Source organism: Athene noctua, chromosome 3 (genome assembly GCF_965140245.1).
Source record: "Athene noctua chromosome 3, bAthNoc1.hap1.1, whole genome shotgun sequence".
Taxonomy (NCBI): domain Eukaryota; kingdom Metazoa; phylum Chordata; class Aves; order Strigiformes; family Strigidae; genus Athene; species Athene noctua.
The window spans coordinates 10,573,446-10,601,366 of NC_134039.1; the positions used below are offsets into that span (position 1 = coordinate 10,573,446).

The following is a 27,921-nucleotide window of genomic DNA, read 5'->3' on the forward strand; positions in this document are numbered from 1 at the left end:
CAGACCGTTCTTGATACCATACAAACCACGTTTAAAAATCCTTCAGTTATGTATGAATTTATAAAAATAACTTACACCACTATTCTAGAAATCTCAGTAGAAATACATGAATTTGTTACCAAGTAGAAATTTAGGCATAAGGCATTCTGCCCAGAGGGCTGGAGAATTTACCCCCTGTTCACACCGCACTATTAAAACTCCTGAGAACCACTGAACAGAAGTAATCCAAACCTTTCTGCAAAAACAGAGGGAAATGAAAAACCAGATCAAAAAGCACATTCATTTCCATTACAAAGAGGCATTTTTACCATTTCTTGATAAATATGTATGTAGTTTATCCACACAGGAGGAATATTCAAGAATTTGTTATTTTCCATGGAAACTTCTGTTTTAAAAGTATTGTTTCCTTAATTAAATATAAAACAAAGCACACATGGAACTAAATACAGCTTTTAGGCCATATCTACACAGAAGATTTTTCACTATTGGTTTTTGGAGGTTGGGTGGGGGTTTTGTTTGCTTGTTTGTTTTGAGGGGGGTGTTGTTTGGTCAGGTTTTTTCATTCTACAGGTTCACTAATCTGAGGGCAAGTCTCAATACTGCTGTGTTCAAAGTGGCCAATTTAGACCTGAAACGGTGCAGCATACAACAGCTCACCTGGAAAGGAAGAATTTATTCAAATTTATTAAAGTTGCACAGACCTCTAAGAAGTATAATTCACTCCACACTGGAATTCTGTCAATTCCAAATTGGATTAATTATAATCACATAAGCTGCAAGATAAAGCTAAGAAGATCACACCTGTGTTACATGTACAGTTGTTACTATCGGGGGACACCCCCCACCCCCCTTCCTGTATAACAAGGCCTTAATAAAAAGTACTTTCCTTTCTCACCAAGGAGAATGTTTTCACAAACAAGTTTCTCTAAAATAAAATGTCACAATGATGTCAGTTTGGAAGCCAGGAAATAAGTTATTCTAGATGGTACTAAACTTTTTTCCAAGGGTATTTTCTTTCTCATGATCAAGCATGTAGATACAATTTCCCCTCCACAGGCATGTGAGCTGGTAAAACACCGGCTCCTGAGGAGACCTTGCAATTGCTGTGGTATAACCTAGTACACAGGGGCACTAAACAATTATCTGAACTTGTGGTTATTTTGAGTTTGGAAGTTCTTTGTTCAGGTAGGAAACTAGAGAGGAATAAATCCAAAACAAAACAGTTGTTGTCCAGCTGAGCTAGCAGTTCTTCCATCACTGCCCACCAGACAATGCAGGCTTCAGGCTATGACATCATGAAAGCATTTGTTCAATGCCCTGCTAACCAACAGCTCGATAGTCAATAGTCCCATTGCGTTGCTAATTGCCAGTCAATCACTGCAAGTGACCAACTCCCACAGTGCTCTTCTCCTTCGAATGAGGGAACACTCCCTTAAGATCCACAGATGGATTGGATGTTTCTGCAGATGACCGAGGATGACTCATCCCAAAACCTTTCTTCTGAATTGCACAAGTCAGCCACTGCGATGAAAGTCAGTCTCTGGCAATAACAAGAATGGGGGTCTTTAACCTCAGCATCCAGGCTGAAGGGTGCTTTCACCAGAACGCTTAGTCACAGACAGAGTGGTGAATATCTAAGAGAAAGAAAAACAACTTTTAGTATGGCTAGAATGAATCTTCTCTTCAAGAAGGTCAAAACCAGCATAATGCTCAAAACCACAGCCATTTCTTAAAGTAATAAAATAATAATGAGAAACATATATTTAGAATCCTTGCCACTAAATAGCACACACGCATACAAATACCCTTTGTTGTCTTCATTTACCTTCCTTTTACAGTAAAAAATAAAGAATTAAGGAAGTTGCATGGCTTTATACCACCTTTTGTCTTAATGCTCCTAAGTTTTTACAGTGGAAATGAGCTCAGCAATAATAAACTCCAGTCTGTAAACCTAATGAGTAAGTGTCTTTATGGCTCAAAGATAACTTCTTTGTTGAGAAAGTGAAGTTATCCCAAGGCTACTGCATTTGGAGAGAACATAAATTTTGCCTCTGTACTTTTCTAGATAATATAGAAATGTGGAACTAGGTACTATGCCTGGGATCTGCATCCTCTGGAACATAGCTAATAAATCCAGTTTGAAAAAGTCCAATCTTTACTGCTTTCAAGTTACATTAAAGAAAACAATATATTCAAGAATAATTATTGTAAAATTAAAAGGTATCAAAATTCAAGAAGAAAATTTCTACAAAAACTTGTTTAATATTAGAACTTTACTATGCAAATAATTGCATAGTTTTGCATAGATATAATATAGAAAGGAAAAAAGGAAATCAAACCCACTTTTTATCTGAATGGTTCAAAGTTGCAATAATTAGCTATCATCAAAGCCATCTCTCAGGAAGAATAAACTTAGCACAGAATAAAGTACATACACATTTCAGTTATGCAAATAGCACTGAAGTATCTAAAGATAATGGGGATCTGAAAGCCCTACAGTTCTCTAAGTAGAAGCTTTGCTGCATTAAGGCTGCTAGCAGCTCTTCAGAGAGCAACATCAATAAATGATATACCTCTTCCACTTTTTATAAGCATGTAAAGCATTATGCACAAATCAGGAAGACAAATGCATGTCCAATATACATAGTGGAAGAACAGCAATATGTTTAAACTATAGCACATGGCTTGAGATGGGGTTTCTAGCTCTTCAGGTCTGATCCACAGACAGACAGCATATAGGGAATCTTCATTTATTATTATTTCACTTTGAAAGACAAAGATTAAAAAGTGCAAAATTTATCCGCTTTCTTCTTGGCCTGACTGCAAGTTCTGTGTGTGCTAGCCAGTTCCAACGGCTGCAGGGAACACACAGTTCCAGTAAGCCAGGTGGGAGCCATTTGATGATTATTGGAAACATGAGGTTTTTTTGACAGAATTTGTCAGTTATTCAAGTGAAGACAAAACCTTAGGTCCAGTGGCTGGAAAGCCACCATTTGCTAACTCAAGGAATCATCCCAGCTTTCAGAAGACACTTTCTCTTCATCACAGATGCTCAATTACACACGCCTGTATTTCAAGCGACGCAGCACAGTCTAGGCTGAGAGGTAACTCTCTGTAAGGCTGAGGTCCTACCAACTCTGTGCTTGCAGTTATTTGTGCTTTGCTTTGAAAGAAACTCCGTTCAGAACTTATGGTTTCTGCAGAATAAAATGCTGCTCAAATAAGAGAAGTGAAATCTGGCTCAAATTTGTAAGCATTGAGAAATGAGACCCTTAGTCTTACGGTCATCTTCAAGTTGACTAATACCATGTTTCATGGGAGACTGAGCAATGAATTAGTACTAATGCCAGTGAAGATGTCAGCATTTGACCCTGTGACACTGCCCCTTTCCTGCTTAGATCAGACTTCATTTTCCCCAGCTTTTACATGGAGGTAAGACAAAAATAAGATCATTATTATCCCTCATTCTATTCATCCAGATATGCACATCCCTCACAAAATCCAAACAATTTTTAAGCATTTTTTTAATCAGAGTACCATCTTGCACTTTGGGTTTTGTTTACTGTTTAAGAGATTAAATTAAGTAACAGGCATAAAAAAACCTTTTGAAGACTGGCACTAAAAATGATCACTGTTCCCTGGAGCTTTTAAATAGTGTATTTCTCCTGAGCCAATTTCCTCCTCCCCCGCTCAAACAAATATGATTATCTGAAATTACCTCCCTAAATTATGTCTAATCATCATTCTATTCAGTTTCAATTTTAGCAGCTCAGATGTCCAGAATAAATTATGACTATCATCCTCTCTTCACACTGCATATGCTAATAACCCACTTGAGTTCACAGGTTTGAATGCCTCCCTCAGAGTTCCCCCTCCACAGGGCCCCTGGTAAGATAAGGATCTGCTACCCCTCTTCAGGGGCTTCTAAGGACACCATTAGGTGATACTACGGAAAAAAACAGAATCTGTATTGCGGATGCTTTGAAGATGACTCAGATTGCTAGCAGTCCATTCCATTAATGGAGTTCATATTATATAGCTTATACAGTATCACTTTAGAAACACAAAACAAGAGAAGCAGACTTCACTTCTGCAGACCAGCATCCTAGTGCACTCTTGTAGCTAACAGAGGCAGGTAAAAACAGATATTCTCTAAAAAGACCTACAAAGGTCACAAGCAGTTTGCAGGGATCCTCAGCTAATATAAACTGGTCCTAATGCTACTAAAATCTGATTTATCCCTGGGAGGAGCTGTCCCCCACCTGCTAGAGAAAATTAAGCTCTTCATTAACAAGGAACAGCAAGACAAACACCAGAAGAAATGTTTGTGTGGCCTCATGTATTTCGCTTCAAAAGCGAAGGCCTGCAGAGTAAAAGGAGAGATCTTTAAAAGGGGAGAATAGAAGAATTGTCACGTAGCTGGTCCCTTTCCATGGCACCAGTTTATAAGTCTTTTTTGAGTACACATAACTAAAAAAATTAGCTTTGACAACCACTTTAGCAGAAATAGTATTTGAAGACTTCATAAATAGATCTTTGAGTGGGAGGAAAATTCTATACTTCCCAGCAGAAAGAGCACTGGATTAGGAGAGACCATAAACATTTCACAAATGAACACACTAAAAAAAAATAAACATCCCAGATGTTAGAATTAGATTGGATTTAGAAACCTAAATGTTAGATTTCTGAATATTAAAAAGAGATCACTTCCCATCCTTCCCTCCCCACTACCTTCTCCCAAATTCAGACCTCTTTAATAGAGTTCTGCTGTTCAGATTTCCAACACCTTGCCTCAGAATGCTGCAAAAGCGATGGTGACATCATATACAAACCTCTGCACAGACAGGATGAATTCCTATGGTGCTGTCCAGCTGTTCTTTTGTCATCCCACATTTAATAGCAGCCGCAAACCCTTGGGTGACTTCTCCAGCATTTGGACCAAGGACATGGAAACCAATGACTCTCTCCTAAATACCAAAGATAATCAAATGCAAGCACAGTCATGCATTCAGTTCTCTTTAGAAAACACGTAAGGTTTTCTTTCTCAGAGTATATAATTTAATCAGCTCACAAAACATACCACTAATCAATGTAACCACACAAATGTGAACTATCATTAGCACCAACAGATGCTCGTCAGTATAATATAGTCGGTATAATTTTGTTCTCTCTCTGAAAAGGAAAAGATTCAACTAAGAACTCAAGAATCACCTTCCTTATAAAGTTTTGCACAAGAGTCCTCTGTTTACATCAACAGAATACAAATTTAATGCACACTGTGGTCTATGCTCGATTACTATGTCTGTCCAAATTGCAAACACGCGTTTAAATTTTGTTGAGGTAAGCTTGCGTAAGTAAAGATGCATAGAGGTTTGCAGCACCAGAGCCTATGCTAGGTGGTTACATGGTGTGTATTTATTGAAGAACTTCTAGTTTGATAGTTGCTTACAGGAAAGGGCCCCAAGCTTAAAAGTTCTGGCTACCCAGATGTGGCAAGAAGCGTATTGTAACTAAACTGACAACTAGTCTAGTTGAAGGTGTTCACTGTTACTGGGAGATAATATACCTAGAGACTGGCAAAACAAACTGAAAGACATCCAGTTACAAGGAAGATACTATTAGTTCACGCTTCTCCTATCTGTACTACTGTTCAATCACAAAATACATCTAACTGCACATATATCCTTAGCAAATTCAGCAGAACAAGTTGTACTGACTTGACCTGCTTCTCTTAAAGAAAAGCTTGTTTCTCTAAGAAGAGCAATTCTCCTTTAGAAAATGCCAACTGCTGTGGGCTTTAGTGGCTTTCAGGGCTGCATTAATCAGATTTTGCTGAGCACAAAAGTAGCCTGGTTGGGTATCGAAAGTTATCTGCTCCTCCTGCTAAATATCACATATAAGGGAGTGTGGATACGCAGTACACCGAAAGGTTTTTATTTCAGTAAACCCAAGGACTGAGATTGACCACGGGATTTATTTAAATAAGAAAAGCTATAATTAGGTAATAACTAGAATGGAATTACCCTTATTTTCCTTTAAAAATATGGACATATGTAAAAATATAACCATAGTAATGAAATCAAGATTAACTACAGTTTTAAATAGTTACTGAACTATTTTTCATCCAGAGTAACTTTCAACTCTAGCTCTAGATGTTTAAACATGTTCCAAATTTTCAGGCCAAGAAATGGAAACAAATTAATGAAACACTTTAAATCACCATTAAGCTTTTTAATTTTCTTAAGTAACTTTGGAGTAGGAACATAACCATGGGTTCTAAAATACCTTCCACACTAGTGGAAACTCCTCTAGAAAGACGAGGTGGACAAAACCAGATTTTACAAAACGGTGATGTGATGCTTAGAAAGACTGCAGGAAGATAAAACTGTAGCTAATGATAAAAAAGGTAGAATAGAACAAAATTTTTTTAGGACTGATAACTCTATGCTGCTATCTTAACAGGAATACATTTTAACAACATATATTCTTCATAATGGTTTATATTATTAAAATAAATTAAATTTTTATTAAATAGACGATGATCATTCAGAGAGGGGCATACCAATCTTTTTAACCAATTAGTGACTTTGCTTGTGCTTCAGCAGGTACTGTATATTTCTATTGCCAGGAAATTTTACCCTAGTCCAAGGATAATCCTGGCATTATCACCCTAAATGAGATTTGTGCAGGCAAGACACATTAATCCTGTTAGAACGAGCTCAAGAGTTTTATAGACACATGTGGATTTGCAGAGGTTACAAGCCGTGATGGTTTCTGAGTGACCTCAATTTCAGAGAGAAGAATCTCCCGGAAAAGAACGTTCCAGTTTGGGGAGAGGAGAACAAGATAAACTGATAAAACTTTTAACCATTTTTACATTTTTACACGCACTGATTCACTCACTTTTCAAAGTTAACAAGCAGTCTTAGAGATCTCTGCTTCTTACTTTACATATATGGGAGAAGTACCATATACCAATACAACATCAGAATTTTCTATTTTACTAAGGGTCATTTTTGTATAAACAAAATATTGTATCACTATAAATATTTATTACATTTCAAAATGTAGAAAAATTTAAATTAATTTTAATTTGCTGCTGTTTTCCCCGGAAGGAAAGATGCACTTACATTATCTTGAATATTGCAAATTATCTTCGCATAGCATTTGTTATTGTCTCTGGATGGCACAGCCCATTCTAGTGGCCAGAAATGGCTATGGTACACCTGCAAATGCAACACGGGTTAGAAAAAATAGTTGTGTAATTTCCTATCAGAGAGCACGATCTTCCAAAACCTGCCATATTATCTTAAATAATAAGCCATGCACGTAACATTTGGAATATTTGAAATCAGGGTGAGACTCTTTCCCCTTGATGAATGCCCAAGAAGGAAGCCTTTAAAAAACAAGCACTAGTGTCATCCAGTAATTAAAAAAAAAAAAAAAAAAAAAAAAGCAGCTGTAAGTATGTTACACTTCCAGGATGCAGTTCACCATGCTCTCATTAAACTAGACAATTAAAAGCTTCCCTCACAGAAGGCTGGATTGTTTATGGGTCTACCTAGAATAGAGGCCAAAATATTTCTCAGAGCAGAAAAAGGGAAGAAATACCCTCAGAACCTAGGTTTAGGAGAAATGAGATTATGTATCACTGCAAAATGGAACATACATTAAAAAAATAATACATATTCCTATTTGTCCCAACCAGCATCACTGTACAGATTCCTGTTGGCAGATAAGGCTGCTACCCCACCTGTATAGCATGTATCTCAGAACACGATGGGGTGTTTTGAGGCAGAGTTCTACCCAGAATTCCTGACAGCTCCCAGTATGAACTAATCTCAGACTGATTACTATTTGAAATAAATTTGTAATTGATCACAACTCCAGTAGAAGTATGTTCTTTCGCAAACCAGGAAAGACAGCTCAATGTTTTTCCACATTAATGGGGTTAACAAAGCATTCATCAGCATCACTATCTGAAACTGAAATTTGACAGGTCTGAATAATCTTACTGAATCTTGCAAAAGCAAAAGCCAATACGGTGACATAATAAAGAGGTCAGAATAAGCTAAACGGGGACTTAGCCAGAACACAAATGCTTCTGGATGCACATTTAAAAAAATGGCTTTGAAAATCAGAAGTGCATTTGCCACAAAGAAAGGTCCAGTCTTTCACATGTAACAGCCAAAAATTTGACTGTACATATGCAAACTTTGTGGGCAGAAAAGAATTTAAGTCTTTGCCCTGTAGTCAGGTTAAAAGTACTTGACACACTGCCATTTTGAGTCATATTTTCTTTTTTTCTGAACAGTCCAACTAAAAAAATGCAATTGACAAAGTTAAGAGGGAGAGAAGTTCTCAACTTCATGAACCACCATTTATCTGCTTAGTTCCCCAAATAATGTTACTCAGGTGATCTTCACAGGACGTTTATTGTCAGACTCCCTCCCCCATGCTTTCTGTAATGTGGCCAGTACAGTATTTTGTAAGAACAGCCTCAGGCATTAAGTGCTTACATATGTTTAATTTCACTCTTGACCAGCAATCTGAGTGAATGAAAAGAGATTACTCACGTGAGTAAAATTAAGCACATACCTCCTTGCATAGTCAAAATAAACAGGAAAAATGAGTATAACATTTGGCTGTATAAAGTAAAAATCACCATGGCAAGGAATTTGCCACACTAACTATAAAAAGCTCCACTTTGACATTAAAACCAATGTATTGCTTCCAGCACATATCCAGCTTTAATTTATCCTAAAGTATTTGCAGACACAAAGAACCACACTCCCCCTCTTTTTTTAAACCAAATATTCAATATTCAAGCTCTGTTTGCCAAAAATAGAACACGTTTGCAACTACAGCAATTGGAACTGAGTACTGTTTTTATAACGTGTCTAGGAACCACCAAAGACAACAAAAATGGACCTAATCACCTCCTGCCCTTACATCAGAGCACAGAATGCTGTTTTAATTGACTCTTAACATTATTTTAAATTACAAATTGGGAACTTAAAATCCAGATGAAACTAAGGCATTTACCTCAATGTTTTCCTCCCCAAACTTCTCCACTGCAGTCTCTTCAGAATACCCACAGGCTCCATACTCCAAAGGCGTGAATACAGTAGTTGGAACATTCACATAGTCACACTGTGTGGCATTCAAAACAAAACAAAACAATAAACATCAGTAATAAAATCAGCACACAGTAAAAATTCAGCACTCTGAAAGACAGGAAGAAGAGTTGGATTCTTCATAATTCTAAAAGCTAATTTTTTTTGGTAATTCTTTTAAATTAAGATACAGTTTTAGTTTTGTCCCTCTCAGAGGTGTTAACTAGAGCAAGAACCGAAAGACAGTTTAAAGCCACGCTGACATTAATATGCATAGATTAAAAGGAAGAGGAAATTCAGTGCCCTGTTTTAAAAGTGTACCAGATCACAGGGCAAACTGGAGATAAAAAGCAGACTGCTCAACTGCTTCTACAAAGCATGCTATTTTTAGTGGGCATGCTGCAAAGACACCACCACCATCCAAAAAACATCATCTTTTTTATTAACTGTGGCCCAGGTGGTGCCATAGAACCAGAAAGACATGAACTACTGCCATTTGGGGGGACAGCTAGAACCAGAGCTGATACTGTGTGCTCAATCACATACCATGAGAGGCAAATGCTGACCCCTAACTCCACTAGACCTTTAGAGTGTTCTAGAGGTCCCCTCTCTGGGCAACCTCTGGGCCTGACCACCCTCACTGTAAAGCTTTTTCTTATGTTTAAACAGAATTTTCCTGTATTTTAGTTTGAATCCATTGGTTCTTGTCCTTGCACTTTATACTACTGAAAAGAGGCTCACTCCATCTTCTTTACTCTGTACCATCCGGTATAAATACACATTGATATAAGAGCCCCCCCAAGCCATCTCTTCTGTAGGGTATAAAAATTCCCCAGATGTCTCAGCCTCTTCTCATGTGTCAGATGCTCCAGTCCCTTATCTATAGTCATGGCCCTTTGCTGGACTTGCCCTGCCCTTCTTGTACTGGGGACCCCAGAACTGGACACAAAATTCAAATCTGTCTCACCAGAGCCAAGTGGAGGGGAAAAGGTCACTTCCCTCCATCTGTTGGCAACGCTCTGTCAGGATGCATCTGCAGGATGCAGCCCAGGATGTCACTGGCCTTCCTTGTCATGAGGGTACATTGCTGCTGCATGGTCGACTTGTTTTCCAGGCCCCCTGAGGCTTTCCCTGCACAGCAGCTTTCCAGCTGGTGGGTCCCCAGCCTGGGCTGGTACACAGGGTTACACCTCCCCAGGCACAGGACTCTGCAATTCTCCTTGTTGAACTCCATGAGATTCCTGTCAGCCCATTTCTCCAGCCTGACAAGGTCCCTCTCAGTGACAGCACAAACACTGGGCGCAACAGTGGCTTCCTCCCAGTTTTGTATCATCCTCAGACTTGCCAAGTGCTCACTCTGTCTCATCATCCAGATCATTAATGAAGATGTTAAATAGTACTGGACCAAACATCCAGCCCTGTGGCACACCGCTAGTGACTGGCCTTCAGCTGGTTTTTGTAATGCTGCCCACAGCCGGTTTTCAATCCGCCTCACCGCCCTCTAGCCTGTACTTCATTAGTTTGTCTATGAGAATGTTATGGGAGACAGTGGCAGAGTCAAGGTAAACAACCTCCACTGCTCTTCCCATATCCACCAAATTAGTCATTCTGCCACAGCAGACTAGCAGGCTGGTCAGCTCTATTTAATTTCTAGCAATTTTAACTTCTATGGATTTAAACTCTAATTGATTTCCTTTGTGACTGGGAATCAACTAAGATGCTTCTTACTGTTCCTTCCCCACCTGTCCATAACACTTCATTACGTTTCACACAATCAGATTTGTTAAAACAGCAATGTAAGCCAGGTTCCTATCTAAGCAGTTACTCATTTACTGGATTCACTGAAAGAGATGATGCTTTCTTTGGCAGCATAAGGGTTTTCATACCTTAAGAGACAGTTATCTGGCATAAAATGTAAATTAAGACATATCCATAGTATTGCAGCAAGAAAACAATTCTGGCTCCGCTATGGTTTTCTGAAACTTTGCCTGGCTAATGTAATTACATTATGCACAACACTGATTCAGGATTCTGTTACCAAAGTACCTGCCAACCTAAAATAAAGAACTCCAGCTCTAAATCTGGCTGACAGCTGAACTTGATATGAATACAGCAGGCTCTACAAAGGAAAAACTTTCATGCTCATGTCCTACAGTTATGAAAGTGAGACAAGCACCCACATCACTGCTGCTTGGATAACAGTTCTTTAAAGCCACTCTCCTTTCCTGGTTTAAAGATAAGGTATAAATGAGTACTTATGTTACTCCTGTTTAGACTGGTGTAACTTGACTGAAACCTACAATTGCACTAGTATGAAACAAACACTGAATCGATGAATTCAGCTTCTCAGACATAAATATGTGCTGACTTATTGGTACTTTTGATCTTCCTTTGTGTCCATATTCAATTCTAAGCAGAACTATGTACTACATTGAAAACATACGGATGAGAAGTGAAAACATTAGTGGAAATAACATTGAAAATGAAGAGTATCGAACACCTATAAGCCTATTATACTCTATTTAGGGACAATAGGTAGGTTTAGTAAACTGCCTAGGAATTAGAGTTAAAGCATTTAATAGGATGGGAATGATTGCTGACTTTCAGGGAAGGTGGCAGAGTTAAAAACATGTTAAATCATCTCAGTTAATTTTATTATCATTATACTCTGAGAGAAAAATAAAATGTCTTAATAGGAAAAAAGAGACTACTGCTTAATCCATAAGGTAGTAATTTTATCCTACATAATTAGCAGAACATATCTGCAGTAATATCTTTGCAGGGGGAAAATTAAAATTATCATCAAAGCTAATCCTTAAAAGCCTACTGAATTTTCCATAAACAGCAGACTTGCACTCTGCACTCAGATGTAGAGCAGTGACAGCGTTCCTTACCTTACTGGTTGCCCCAGCATAAAGCCTTTGAACCAACAATCTTCCTGCCTGGATTGCCACTGGTGTGAGTTCCAGCTTGTCCTGCAGAATATCTCCAACAGCATAAATATATGGAACATTTGTTTGTTCCTCATCGTTGACAGGAATTTTTCCTGTTCTGCAATTAGAATTAACAAGAAAAAAGATCTAAGTGTTCTGCTGTGAAGACTGGAGGCGTAAATAACCTGGCAGGAATTAGGCCCCATCAGCTTAAAACAAGTATTTGAAGTATGAGGGAAAGATGTCATATACACAGTCTTACAATCTTGGGCAAGAATATAAAGCAGTGCGAATTTGACCAAAACGACAGGAATTTGCATGTTAGATAAAGAGGTAGACCATGAAGTTGAGATTCATCTCCTGAATCAACTCTTTGGTGAGGCATAAATCCTTTCCTCAAACACCTTCTACTACCAGCTGAGCTGTTTACTGGCAACGTTAAGGAATGACAAGAAGAGACATTCTCCCACTCAAGCTGTAAGACAAAATAATTTCTCCACTACTGAAATTCCAGTCCAGTGGCTGAAGCAGTTTATAAACTTACCCTTCAGGCTTCTTAGAGAGAGACAGGTCAAGCTGTTAGAGACCCTACTTATGGGACAGCAGGCTTTTTAGCTATAAAGTGTACTGATCTAATGGATGTTTTTAATTATTAATATTTCCTACTTCATTAATAAATGAGATAGTGCAGTAACCACTGCAGGAAACACATGTAACAGGGAAACCTAATCAGAGAGGCACAGGAACAGTCACACAGTTATTTGCGGGACCAGCAGTAATTCCCATATTAACATCCAACTTCCTCAATTTTGCTCTTGTTAACAAATACAAAATGTATGCTAATAATCTTACATTTCATTCTATTAAGCTAGTAATAGGTGCCCTGATGTCAGAAAGATGTGTACTGTTCTACAAGACAACATGGTTCTACCAGTTTTGAGTGGACCAAAATTTCCACTTATTTAGAACATTGCAACAGTTCCCTTCAGCAACATCAGTCACTGCATTCCTATATACGCTGCCCTCTGCACTGTTTCTGCATAGACTACCAAATTCATGGACCTGTCTTTTCTTCAAAGGGAAGGTCATCTAGGCCCCCCACACCTAGAAGATGGTTTAGTTACCAATATTGAAAATGTTACCGATAGCTCCACTCCCTGGTGCAAAGACCTCACTACACTGAACATGAAATGCTTCTCTACAGGACACTGATTGTTCCCAACAGTTACTCTACAGCAAGAAATAAACTCTTCCAAAACCTAACACACATCACCAATTCCAACTGTGAGTTTAAGGAATGCTATTTTGACCTTGTTATTTAAAAATAAATATATAGTACCATTTACATTAAAAATGTAAACAGCCTCACTCACACTAAAAGCTGGTATGAATGAACAAGATCTCTGGCCCAAGAGGTGGCAGAGATAAAAACAAAGAAATGGGAATAAGAGAGTACAAGGAACAACTGACAGATCCTAGAAAGCCCTGTCACTGGAAGAAGCTGAGATTGACCTGTGAACCTAGACAGAGTGAAACAGATGCTTTTGACTCCCAGCATATAGGAATTGACACTTCAATAACAAAAAAGCAAATGTGGCAGTACTATGGGAGAAAATGCAGCTATCTGCTACATAGTCCATTCAAGTGTATGCAAACAGGTAACAAATTTATCCTCAGAGCATCTGAATGTCTACGCACCATTACCATTGCAACAGTAAATGACACAAGCTCAGCAGTGACTGGTGTACAGACTTCTGTCCTTACTTTTCATTTATCTGCACTCCAACTTTGTCCAAACCAATTTTTCTTGTGCATGAATCTCGTCCAATAGCTAGCAACACCTGCAAAACAGCAGTGCACATTACTGATTTTTTTAAAACCTCAGAAGTGCATTTGAATGTGGCTATTATTTTCACTATATACTAAGGATTAGTATCTAAGGCTTGATCACATAAACATGAATACATTTGTTACCCATTGTACATTCATAGAGTTCAAGACAAGCCACACCACCACCATGACCTAACAATACCAGGTTTTAATTATAAGATTAAATACAACCAAATAACTTTCCCTGGAAAAATACCCCAAGAGTATTCTATATAAATTGGGTAGGGTCAGAATCTTTATTTCCCTGCAATTTTATACCAAATTTTTATACCATATCTCTACCAGAGCAGGTGACCCCAAAATGCTCCATAAAGAGAAAGGGCTCTGTAGGAAGGAACCTCAGATGCTTATGCAAATAAAAATACCACAAATTAATCTTTGTTTTGGTCAGAAAATATCATTAACTTGTATAGGCTGTCAGTCAAATTCACTTCCAAAGAATATTATTTGTTTGAACATTTGTTCAGAACTGTTCAGACAGACCAGGCCAAATTCTTACCCATCCTATCAACTTGGCTACCCTAACAAGCAAAACAAGTTCCAGCCTATAGTATCACAAGGAAAAGTGCTATGTGCTTTGCAGTCTTGGACAACTGCCCAGGTAACTACACAATGCTTCTCATAACGACAACTAAGAACTGTTCTAACAGAATCCAAGATTTGCTTCAAGCCTTTTAGAAGGCCAAGCATGACAATCTTCAGAGCTGAAAGTCTTAAAATGCACTGCACGCAGCTCATAGCTTCTATGAGGAGTGACAGCATTTCAGTAAAAGATGTAGTGGCAATAAGAAATCAGAAGTTTCCTTCCTGAAAGGATGGCACTGATTTTCTAGCTAAAAAGCTTTCACTACTATGGACCAGGAAAAACAGTATTACAGTACTGTGCAACAGCACTGTCGTTATTGTTAGACTTTCTCATAAAATTAGCCCTCAGATGTACTGAAGCATGTCCTTGCTATGGGATGACTGATGCACACTATACAGGTAAATGAGGTCACTGGCACAGAGTATTTGCAGTCTAAAATCCCGGGCTGGCAAATCCTTGTCTTTATGCATCCTCTGTAGTTCCAAATACTTTATTCACAACTTATTTTTTTCTTTCAGCATCAAGGCCTAAGAAAATGAGTGGTGTGAGGGATGATGGAAACAGTCAATCAAACATATAATGGCATACTGGCACACTGCAATTTTATTAAGTGTGTAATGAAGTTCTCTGACTTGTCACAGGGTGTTAATTATTTTTGTGAAGATGCTGCATCGACAACAGGTCTTGAGAAGACATGACACTTGTTTATTTAGCTTTTGCACAAACCATTGTTTTGTGCTAGCTCCAGAACACACTTTAGTTACTATGAAAGCTATTATAAATCATCACTTACTGTTTATGACAAATATCCCACTGGGGAAAAATTCTGTCACTGATTCCACATAACCAAGTTCATCTACATCCCTAAGCTAAGAAACAGGTTTCAGAAGTGTGCAAGCAATTTGGCAAGGCACATGGGACTCATGCCCATGGATTCTGGGACTTTTGTCACATTAATTACCTGTCGATTCTGTGCAATCAGCATATTGTAATGATTAAAATAATTCTAGAAAACTAAACTATGGATAAAAACACCCCTCAAAATCTCAACATTAAATGGGAGGCTATTTCACGTTCTTCATGTATATAGACAGGACTCACAGTATTGTATTCGCCTTCAATTATTTGGTTTCCCTTTGTGGACTTGGCTGTAACTTTCAATCTTCCAGGAGTTCCTTCCTCAATCTGCTCAACCTACAACATCATAGGGGAAGAAAAAAGGGGGGGGCACAAAAAAAGAAAAAAGGGTTTTGTTTCAAATAAAGATATGCAAATATATCTTTGTCCCACCACATACCTTATAATTGTTTAACCATGATCTAAAATTAAGCATTTATTCTAGAGATATATTCACCTTTCTCTAGATTTGGGATTACTACTTGCATATTTAAACATTTTGGTTTATCTCCATGCATTTATTCTTATGACCAACACAATAAGACCTCATTTGATTGACAGCTAAGTTCTTGTCGAAGCCCTCCACATGAGCAGTTGGTATGAACTGGGAACAGAGGAAGTGAGGAGGAAGGGAACTCTTGAAAGAGACCAGGAAACACCATCAGACGCTGTCTCCAACCACACCCAGAGGACCACTGTGCCTTCCAGCCGTGGGAAACCACTGTCACAGCCCAGCCTTAGCAGTACAGGCCTTGGCCCTGTTTCAGTGACATTAGTCTGACAAGTAAAGCTGCCATGGCCTTGCAGGAGAGGGCAGCAGCTGGCTCTAAATGGCTGAAAAGACACCATCAGCTTAAGAAAAAAAACACTTCAGAGTTCCCCAGTCAGCTGAAATAAGTATTTCTAGTTTTAAGCTACAGATCCAGCTGCTAGCTCTCTCAGGTAATGCAGCAGCTCTCTATACTAGCAGAGTAAAAAAAAAAGCTGTTAAGGTGAACCTTTTTGCAATGATGTTCTTTGTTTGGAATAATAAAAAAAGGTTTATTTAAACCAAAACAAAATCCAAAATACACCCTATTCCACACCCCACCCTGCCATATACCAGAAAACAATAATATACCAGAAAACACTGGCTTTTTTTCCAAACACTCCTTTTTCCTCTGATAAATAAATCAACTAAACAAGTAAATAGAATTTGAAGCTACACAGGTGGGTTATTTTTTGTCCTCATCAATACTCACTGTACTGTGAGGAAAGGACTGGATATCCTCAGCTACCATCCTTCCCTTACCCTCCCATGAAACAGCAAGGTGCCCAGCTGCTTCCTGCGGCTGGCTGTACATACAAGGGACACGTATGTGTGAAACACTTAATTCTCAGAAATTTTAGTGTTCATTCTACAGATGAAAAAGTACTCTTCAACAACTGCCCTAGTTCCTACTTCATATTCAGTATCTAGAGACAAAAAACCCCCAAAGTTTCTGACAAAGTTCTGTTCTCCCCTGTCCTTTATTTTTTAAATTTAAAAAGCCCAAACTTTCTGTGCCATCCTACCCACTTTAAAGGATTGCTGTGTTAAACTGCTCCTGTTCAAAAGCAGCATTATTTATAACAATTCATCTTCTGTCTTCAAACATCCCAATGAAGGGTTTTAATAAGCACAACACACATAACTTCAAAAACAATGTTTGAAAGAGATGAGAAGCCCTGCTAAAAACATATCCAGCAACTTAAGTTTAAGGATATTCTCAACTACAAACAGGGCCAAGTATTTTATTCCCATTGAAAACAAAGACATATAGTGAACCAGCACAGTAAAATACACACAGGTGCATTTTGTGACTAGGGTGATGGACTGCTCTTTGTAAGATGCATCTGGAGGAGCCCACTTGCCATTTAGATCTTGTAAAAACAGCTTCCTTCTTCCTCATCCCCCATTAGAGCCTACAAAAAGCTCTATCTGAAAAGCTAGATAATCATCCCTGCTTTTCATACAACATGGGATTTCTGCAATGCAAACACACATAAAAACAAAGTTCCTTGAAACATCTACTTTGACTTCTCACAGCAAATCTCTTACACTTTGGGAGAAAGGGTCAGATCCACAGCATGATAGCTGGCAAGAATATTTTTTAAACTACTCTTGATATTGCTAAGGGTGAAAACAGTCTTCACTCGATTTAATGCTTTAATCCCCCAAACTGTTAAACTTGGTAACACACTGGATTAACACCAAATTGAAAAACACTTAATACATTATTTCCCATTTCATAATAATTAAGCGCTAGTTACTGTGAAAAAAACATTAAGCAAAATACTGTTAGCACCCTCTGAAGTCTTTGATAAGGCAATTTTACATCAGAAAAGCTCCAGAGCTTATCTAATTTGCTTTTTAACCAGAATTTGCCTATACGTGTTTGTAACTAGCTGCACAAGCACTCCTATTGAATTCAACAAAAACTGAGCAAGTATTTAAGGACTTTACCAAGTAAAGGATCTAGATGGATACTTCTAAAGCCTGTTTACTTTTCTGGATAGTCCACTGGTCCCAGGTACATAAGCACTATTTGCTGGCTGCAAATTTGAGAACTGGCAATGAAAAATATGACTATTTGTGATGCACTGGCCCTGATCTTACAGGAAATTATCTATCTTCTTAATTATGAGAATGAGAATTATATATCTTCTTAATTATGCAAGAAGTTTCACAGATTTCAGGACAACTGCTGAATCTGCAGGACCAGGATGAGCAGGAGTAACAATGTTTTCAATGCAACATATACTAACCTATCTAATTGTGACAAAAACAATGACTTCCGGAATCTCACAAAATTTTGACACCAAGTTGTACCTTTCAATTACATCAGATTCATGGACTCAGTTTAAACCAAAAATTACCCCATACTATATTGTAACAGATCCTGTGTTGCAAACTCAACTTTTGTATTCATTAAAATAATTTATATCTTAAAACATTATGATAGGTATATCACAATCAATTGTAGCCATATACCACTTTGAGCCTACCTTGATCGGCACAAACTCCCTAATAAAGTTGATTCCATGGTCTTCCATATATTTGCCAATTTTGTTTGCAATATCCTGGTCAAATCCTCTTAAGAGGATGGATCTCACCATTACAGTGACATCCAATCCAAGACCTGCAAGAAATCCTGCACATTCCAAGGCAACATAGGAAGCTCCAACCACCAGGGTTTTCCCTGGACAGTAAGGCAGAGAGAAAAGATCATCACTGGTAAAAAAAAAAAAAAAAAAAAAAAAGAGGGGAAAAAACAAAAGAAAGTTAGAGACAACCAGAAGAATGTATTGTGCTTTGCATTTATCTAATTTCTTCTATAAGAATAAGACTTTATTCCTCCTCCTGCTCACTAAGAAAACCCAATGACTTATTTTTTTGAAATTCAGCAGGAATATAAGATTGTTATTCAGCTGCCATACATGACAAATTAAAAAGTTCTAATTAGGAGTACACACAAAAAAAAGAGTATGAAAATTCTGAATCACCACAAAAATTTTGAGGTTTTTTTTCTTACAGAAACTTATGGCAAATTGTAAAAAAGAAGGTAGGTGTTTTTTTTTTTCTCTGAACCCTGCTTCAAATATTTTGCTGCAAATTTTAGTTCCTGAGAGCTAAAAGAGGAGGGGGTTCAGCTTTAAGATAAAAATACCATGTTCACTTCTTTGAAGATTTATCCTTTTTCTAAAGCATTATACACACTGCCAAAAATACACAGACAATAAAACAAATTAATGCAAACCATAGTAACTGGCAGAGATAGAAGTACAAAATTATGTAAAACATGCTCATTTGCCTGCTTTCCATTTCTTTCAACTCCTTCATCAAGCTACATCAGTTCTACCACACTTTGGACTGAGACTACAAAACCAGGGCTTCTCAAGGAAGCAGGGACTCATGGAGGCATCACACTTGCTTGTCAGAGACTTAGGCAGTTTGGCAATGCAATTTTCTGAAGATTTTAATCTAAAATAAGTCTCTCTTTCTCAGCCAACAACTGCAAAGGCTAAACAAGACGCTCTCTGCAAATGTTGTGGTGAAATAAAATATGATTTCATAATTAAAGGCTCCATCATAGTTCCTATCCCCCAGGGAACATTACACAGCCAGCCTCAATGTGATAGCCTTTAACTCTGGCATTCCTGACTCCTACACCTCAATGTTACTTTAAAGTACCACTTTACAGGCTATGTTATCTGTTACCTTTAATTTCAGTACTACTTATTAGAAAGGAAACATACAACATGGTATTTTGATTTCACAGGGATTATGCCAGTTATTTATTTCATGGCTAGAGGTTTGCAAGCCTGTAATTTCAACCTCTGTTTCTACATTAAGTAACTTAAAACTTACTCTGACATCAAAACACATTTCATCTGCATATCACTTTTTTTTGGTCAAAATTGTGCTAGAATTGCTTGGTCTTACCAATTAACCAGACATGTGAAACTGGTTTTCCCAAAAGTTGAATTAACTTCCCTGAGTAGCTGGAAAAAAATTGGGTTGAGTTTCAAGACTGCCCCAATGCATGAAGACAGAGACACTTCCATCTGCTTCACAACATCAAGTGCTTTGCAACTCCTGATTTCCCTGATATTTGAGCAGGGAGGTTTCTTTCAATCAGACTGTGCTCTTCATTACCAAAAAAAGTTCAGTATGTGAACTGAAAGACCATAATGAATAGAGAAGTGTGTGTACTGGTAACTGGGGCAGAGCTGATGAACTAATTTTATCATGGACATACACATGATTTACAGGTTTCTTGGTTACTGCTGTTATCAGTCAGAAACAGAACGATCTTAGCCAGCCATCCACAGTCCTGTGGTGTCTACTAGACACCAGTGGTTTTAGCACCTTAAAATTCATCTGTAGCTATACTCCTGCACTTACTTTCCCCTAACAAAAAGTTACAAAGGAAAGAAAACCAGCAACCAAGCAGCCCTGCTCAGGCTTCACCACTTTCTCTTACAGATGAAGCATTTACACACAGTGAATGGCTTCATATTCCTCCCTATTTTTACCTGCTAATGCAGTATTCCTTGTCTCCAGGTATACCCAGGTAGCGTGGTCGTTCACCAGTGGCAATAAGAAATCTCTCAGCTGTGTACAGCTTCTCAACTCCTCTTCTATTTGTTGCCTATGGACAAATAATTAATCCAGCGTGAGTATTTGGCAGTTCTACTGCGGGAAAAATTATTCTATTTGAAAAGCATCTCTATTCAGAAAGTACTAAAGGAAGACCCAGCAAACATGGCTAAGGAGTACCTTAACTGTGTGTGGCCCAACAAATTCTCCGTATGCATTCTCATATGTGACTTTCTTCTCTCTCAGTGCAACCCGATATCCCCAGTTCAGTGAACCAATGTAATTCTGAACAGATTCTGTCATAGTCTTCCAGTTGTGTTTGACTGTTAGAAACAAAAAAGAAAGGTTCATCTTTCACTCTGTGAGTTCCTTTTCCATAGCAAACCTTGTATTCTCAGACCAATTTTTTTCATGACCCAGTCACCTTTATCTTATTCCTTTTTTATTCCAGAGCAACTCTACTGAAATTCAAAGAATTACATCGGCATAGACAACATGAGAGGTCACACTGGAAAAGATAACAAAACATAGAAAATATAGACTTACTGCATTATCTGTAGTCTTCTATTGACCCATGCTGTGAGCGGGTGAAATTGCTCAACAAATGAAGACTGTGAATGTCTGAGAGGTGCCTCTGCATGTTCCCCACTCCAGGATTACACCCTAAATAAATCCCAATCCTATAACCATGCACATTAGAACTAGTAGAAGTAAAATTTATCTTCTTATGTAGTAGTGACAGAGCCAGGGGGAAAGGGAATCCTTGCCTGCAATTATGAGGAAGTTTCTAGCAGGACATTCTGGAGTATTCCCTTAGATGTTGTGTTACATTCAGAAATGGAGTAGTACCTTATTGCTTTTATTCACATAGTAATCTTATCAAATGCTAACATGATCAGAAGCTATTAATAAACAGATCAAATGCTGCAAGGCAATAAGCCCTGTGGCTTTAGACTTGAAAAGTGCTTAAGTTTATGTGTAACCTCTCTGAAGTTGCCTCACATTGTTTAAGCCAGCACATGCTTAAGTGTGACGAGCACTTGGTTGTGAAAAGACCCTCTGGATTTTCAGTACAAACAACAAAACTGCAAAAAAGTGTTCTCTTCGTTCACCTTCTTCCATAAACTGCCATCCAAATCTGCGTGAATCTTCCAAGGCTTGTCCCAGTAAAGCTGCCTGGTGCATCAATTTTTTAGGTATACAGCCCACATTTACACATGTTCCTCCAAGACCTGAGAGAAAGGAACAGAGTATGTTTTTCGCATCAGCGTGGCTGATCTCAAAGGAGAAGCAGAGTCTCTGCATAAAGCTCCTTTACAACAGGTTTGCAATGAAAAGAAATTTACCCCATGAGTTTCCCAGTGGCGTAGGTGTGACAAAGTCCAGCACCATCACTTTTTTTTCATATTTGGCAGCCTCCTGCAAAACAAATTAAATAAGACCCGTATCTAAATATTAGAGGTTAAATTTGTAGCAGATGCATTGCTGAAAAGCTTTGTGACTTTTAATTTAGTAATAATGAATGATTTGCAAGGGAACAGCCAGACAGTCATTAATCTTCTGAATTAATCTGTGCACTCAGTAGGAAAAAAAGATCAAAGGAAAAAAATAGGCATTCATCCTGCTACACAACAGCACAGCACCAGTTGATATGCAGAAGACTCTGGGAGTCAGACCTTCATCCTGTCAGTTTGTTCACACTATTTCCTAACATGTCATTTACTTTTAACATATTTAACAAATTCTTCATTAATCCAGTTTTCCCTTCAAAGATGGTTTCTCAAGCATTTGTTTGAAAACACATCACACGATGACATAATCAGTCATGTGGCCAAACATTACAACTGTGCTTATCCAATCTGTTTTCTTGTAGGAGAAGGGAACACTTGATTTTAAATACAATCTGCAGCTGTTAGGATCAGCTCTTGCTCTTCAAGCTAGTCAAGCTGTGGCAAACTGACTTTACTGTCAGGATATGCAGATATCATCCAGACTAGAAAAGTGATGGTTTATTTCACAGAACCACAGAATCATCGAGGTTGGAAAGGACCCTGAAGATCATCTAGTCCAACCATTAACCTAACACTGACAGTTCTCAACTACACCAGATCCCTCAGCACTATGTCGACCCGACTCCTAAACATCTCCAGGGATGGGGACTCCACCACCTCCCTGGAATATCACTTTCATGATATTTCCCCTGAGAAGTCTCATTAGCAAATCTACAATCAATGTCTGTAAATGATACTGAGAACTGGAACTGATACACTGCTTCCTTTGTGCTTTTTAAGCAAAAGGCAAAAATCAACGGTGGTAACTGGTACCAGAGAAAAATACTTAAGTAAGCACTACATAGCTGAGAAACAGTAACAACAGACTCCCCCATGAAATGCAGCAAAATAACTTTGCTGCTTGGAGTAACCACAGCTGTACTGCATCACATGATGAGTTCTTAGACATGCAAGCAATAACAACTACAGGCACAGGGTATTACCCTAAGGCCTTGGGTTTGGTTTGGCAGGAGCGGGACAGCCTTCAGCATTATGTTACCAGTAATACTTGTTAATCCAAACAGCTGACAATCAGAATTTCAATTTTAAATGTATCTTCATGCAAAATACAAATCATATTTCAAACAACACAGACTGTAGACACCTTTGGAAAATATTGGTGTACTGGATTTCTACTTCTGACAAAGGTTGGCCAAGAAGCTAATTTCTATCCATTAGCAGCACCTCTGAGAAAGTTCCCCAGAAAGGTGCTTAAGGACTGAGATGCATGACTAATGCACCTTTATAATAACAACTCTTATACACAGCTCAAAAGTTTTACTAGTGCTAGCTAATTAGAATGCATGGCTTCCCAAGCTTACACTCACACAACACAGCACAACATTGCATCGCCACCTCAGGTAGAGATCACAGATATAACCACTTCTGCAGAGTGATAACGCCCACAGTAACAAAACCTGCCCTCAAGACTTTCAAACCTGACAGGGTTCAGTGCAGTGCTGCATGAACACACCAAGGTTGCTAAAGGCTGGAGATGTTCTGTGTGAACTGACAGTAGTGGCCTGGCACTTTGGTCTGGCTCTGCAGTTGGGTTGCAGAGTCAGTTTGGCAGCATCTGCACTCACTGTGGAGACATGTCTCCAAAATAACAAGCTCTGAGCACAATATAGAGAGGAAGACGTGCACACAACGCTGCATGTGTCAGTGAAAAGCACACATTTAATCGACCTAGTTAAACTGCTGTAAACCTGAGTGTATCTAGAACTTGCTATAAGAGCTGTGTAGTTGGATTTTTTTCATTTTGTTTTTGCTTTTTAAAGCACTGTTCGTTAATTCACTAAAAAAAAAATTGAATAGGCTAGGTATAAGTCAGAAGTTTATGCATGTACAACAGTTTCACTTCAACTTCACGAAACTGATTTGAGATACACACATTACTACTGATAGTGATGTTGACTTTATTGATCTACCATCTTCTGCTCTACTCTACATCACTTGAGAACACTAAGAAGCAATATACTTTATACACTGAGTTGAACAAATAAGGCAATTTATCTTCCTAGATACAGACCTTTTCTGTCCAACAGCTGAAAAATGATGCCATAAACATCACTGCTGTAGCTTCATAACCTAGCATATGTATACAACAAAGCAGAGCAGTCTCCTTATGGAAATTTCAACAGATGGCTTTTTATTACTGCAAACTAGTTTTGCATTACTGCAAGCTCCCTTTTACTCTTATTATTCTCTTCTGTCCTAAAACATCCCCATCCCCCAAGAACCAGCGTCTGCTTCTCTTTGTGGGTTCTCAGAATTTTTATAGATCTTATCCTCCATCCTAGGCCGTGACAACAGTGCTGCTATTGACAGGAAGGCAGTAAACTAGCAAAATCGATTATGGACATGTAACATATTACAATCCACCACTCAGCACTGCACTCTTCCATTAAGACAGAGCTCTTCTAAGGGACCAAGGTTTAGTATGAATCCAATGTTATGCTGAAATATTTTCTCCTGGTTTCCTTTTGCTTCCCAGTGACCCTTCTTCACTTCTCAAGAACAAAAGAAATGCCTTGCCTCCTGAATAGACAAATAACTAAGCTCCAGGACTTGAGCAACAAAATACTTTTACTTCTAGGAATGCCCAATTCACTTCTAAATAGTTAATTTTACTACTGCAAGAAAAGGCAAAATGTGCCTAACTACTGATGTAAAGCAGACTTACTGACATACTAAATTTCAGAAAGTTTCAAATATTTGGAAAAATGACAACTCTAAGAGCTGGTATATTCTGCATCACTGTGGATTCTTTTAATTAATTCTGGATATGCTTCTAAAAGCAATACCCTAGCCAAAAATCATAAATTATTTGGCTACAGGCAGGAAGTACCAGACCCTAGAAATGAAGGGTGAGATCCTAACTCCACTTAAATATAGGCAAAATCTCCATTTAGCAACTATATAAGCTCACAAATCACAAAATCTCCCCCACTGTGAAGGAATTAAAACAACATACGCAGCTATGTCTGAACAGATATTACTTTCAGATAAAACTAGAAACCTCCTGATGTTAATTTTGAATAGGTTTAAAAACTTTTTCAATTACAAGTTGTATTTGAATTCAGCCACTAGTAAACACTGTTGAGATACCTACCAACAGAATCATCTCCCATTAGTGGGGACCAAGTTACATTCTACTACAAAGTATAACATAACATTTTAATGTTTTTCTTCTTCAGAATATAACGAAAAGAATATTGTATAACTGGGGCTAACTTCAAAAGAAATCCCACTGATCAGGCAGAAATGTTATGCCCCTACAGTGTTAAACGCAGATACAAGACATTGAAGATGTTACCCACCTACTTACAAGGAAAGTATAAATCTGTATTTTCTCTCTCATACCTTGGCAGCTGCCAGACCACCTGAGCCCCCACCAATGACAATGAGATCATAGTCGTAGGGATGTGGCATTGACATACGTCCATTCATTTTCATCAGGTTCTGAGGCTTGTCTTCCTTATGCACCTGAACAGAGAAAACAAAAAAGGATTAGGAAACGTTGAAACATTACCCACAGTGCTCAAAAATTAGTATTTTCAGCAGCAAATATTATGATAAGGGAACATAAGTGTATCTGAATTTTCAGAGCTCTGCTTTTAATTAGCTTTTAAAAATTTAATCTTCTGAATCCATTCTTGAATAGCTCAGTACCTATTAGATACTGAACTATGAATTTTCTTGTTTGTTGGAGCTTTGGGTTTCTTTGCAGAGCTTAGTCTTCCAAATCAACACAACTCCAGTGCCTCCTCATACTGTGTACTCCAGGATGAGATACATATCTGCTGACACATACATTCCATTAATTTATGTTATTCTTTTCATCTGCCTGGACTTTTCTAATTAGTGTTTTTTCCCCTCCTCCTGCATATATTAGTAGGAAAATATAATGATCATATACAACATTGTAATAATCTGCAATTATCAGCCTTACCAACTGAATGAACAGAACTGAATGAAGAAAACTAGTTCCAAAACCTCCATTTTTGTAATATGCTGGTGTTTATTATTGCTTTGGTTTAGCATTGTAACTAACTTTGGTGTCAAATGGATCAAGTGTGATCACTACAGTTTCACACGAGATTCTTTTTTTTTTCCATCAGGTGACTACTATCACAGAAAAACAACTCTTGAGACCCAAAATGGATTTTGACAGCTGTTTGCCACAAAGAACACTGTATTGTCTTCATATACTCTTTCTAAAATGAGCCTTTGTACTTAATTTGCAAAGCTCCGATTTATCAGGGGTTCAGACTTTCAAGCCTTAGGAGTTGCTGGCAAATTCTCAATGTCTCTCAAAGTGCAGGACAAGATCTGGAGTAACTAAAAATCAGATTCCTCAGCTGATATAAATCAGCTCAACTAAAGTAATGACATAACTTTTTAGACCAAAAAAAGTAAATCATTAAACCCATACTTAATCCCTTTACAAATCTTCTCGCTTTTATTCAAGTGTTTCTATCTGCTTAACTAGGCAGGACCTGATTCAGTACTACTGGAATAGTCATGGCAAATAAGAAGAAAAAAAAACAACAGAAGTTTCCCTTCTATTCTCATCTTAATTTTCTTTTGTATTAAGCAATCCTCTGCACTCAACTCATTCTATTGTCACCTTCCTCTGAGGTTAGATTATTCCCTCTCTGTAAGTACAACTGTGTCTCCCCTAGAGACTGCTGCCAGCACAGCCATATCACTGACAAAAAAACCCTGTCCCTCCAGCAAATTACCCAGCAATGTCAGCAGAACTTCGGACTGTGTATCTGCCTGTAGAAAGTTACATTTTAATAGTATTTCATAAACCTGGGTAGCATGTTGACAGTAGAAACAAAACCCTAGAAAACACCTGTGGCTGTTGTGAAAATGTCCAAAAATACCTCATGTTCCTTCCTCTTCACCTCCTGCTCTGACAACCCAATATACACCCCTATCACTGATTCTACTTTGCACTCAGTTCCCCTTTTTTCTGTTTTTCTAACACGGCCATTGGCCAGGCTCAAACTTTGTACCGCAATCAGAGCAAGAGTGAAAAAGGAGCATATATTGTGTTATGACAGACAGTTTCACTGTATTTGTATTTAGGGACATAAAATAAGAGAAAGAGTGGCATTCTTCTCCGAAGGACACTTTCTTGTTTGCTCAGTAGCAACAGGATGGTGTGAAGCTTAAGGGCAGACTAACTCCCACACAGTCATCACACCCAACTACCAAGAACGGTATCTTTATGATGCATATAAAGAAACCACAATACCTACTCATGAAAATTGCTTAGATCACTACTTATATCATGCTACTTTTTTTGTTGTTGTTAAGAAAAACGTTTTATGTCTTCACATGGATTAAGAAACTTCAGCTTTTATCCCCTACTGTTTGGTTCATTTTTCATGAAGATATATTAAAAGTTTAGATCAGACAAAGTAGATTACAACCTTATTCTCTGTAACCACCTCCTAGAACCCCGCTCCAAAGCGGCCAGGTTCTTGACAAGCTCCGCATCCCATTTACCAGGAGAACCTGTCCACGAGCAGGATCTCCTCCGTCCTTCTCCCAAGAAATACAATTTTTTAAAGAAAGCCTACATTCTCATTATTTTTCAACATCAAAACTAAAATACAGACTTTAAATTGTATCTCTCCTACCTTTAAAGTTTTCTCATGATCTGCTATTTGCCTCTCCTGTACAAAAACAGCTGGCTGTGAAGTTTCTGCCGTTACTTCACACTGCCCTTCTTGCAGCTTCTGTGCTCCCTCTGTGAAATAAAGAATAAAATAATGTAGTGTCTGGAGAGACGTCCTTTATGAAGGCTGCG

At 38.2% G+C, this 27,921-nt stretch overlaps 1 protein-coding gene across 1 annotated transcript; it reads right to left on the reverse strand.

Moving 5' to 3' along the window:
• Window positions 1–27,857, reverse strand: TXNRD1 (thioredoxin reductase 1). The gene is made up of 14 exons (XM_074901252.1): window positions 27,752–27,857; window positions 25,461–25,583; window positions 21,891–21,963; window positions 21,657–21,776; window positions 20,725–20,867; window positions 20,481–20,596; window positions 18,450–18,675; window positions 15,627–15,719; window positions 13,814–13,890; window positions 12,011–12,167; window positions 9,046–9,153; window positions 7,131–7,226; window positions 4,833–4,967; window positions 1–1,634 (listed from the first exon to the last, which is right to left on the reverse strand). The coding sequence occupies exons 2-14, from the start codon at window positions 25,551–25,553 to the stop codon at window positions 1,572–1,574; spliced, it is 1,500 nt and encodes a 499-aa protein (XP_074757353.1). The 5' UTR covers window positions 25,554–25,583; window positions 27,752–27,857; the 3' UTR covers window positions 1–1,571.
• Window positions 27,858–27,921: the final 64 nt, after the last annotated feature.

What these genes read in the sequence shown, in the direction of transcription:
- TXNRD1 (XM_074901252.1), bottom strand. Translation starts at nt 25,553, where the DNA reads ATGAAAATGAATGGACGTATGTCAATGCCACATCCCTACGACTATGAT. An exon ending in ATGCTGGGGCAACCAGTAAG is followed by an intron (nt 9,154 to 12,010) that starts GTAAGGAACGCT and finishes AATGCCACACAG; the next exon opens with TGTGACTATGTGAATGTTCC. An exon ending in TTCATCCTGTCTGTGCAGAG is followed by an intron (nt 1,635 to 4,832) that starts GTTTGTATATGA and finishes TCTTTCTCTTAG; the next exon opens with ATATTCACCACTCTGTCTGT.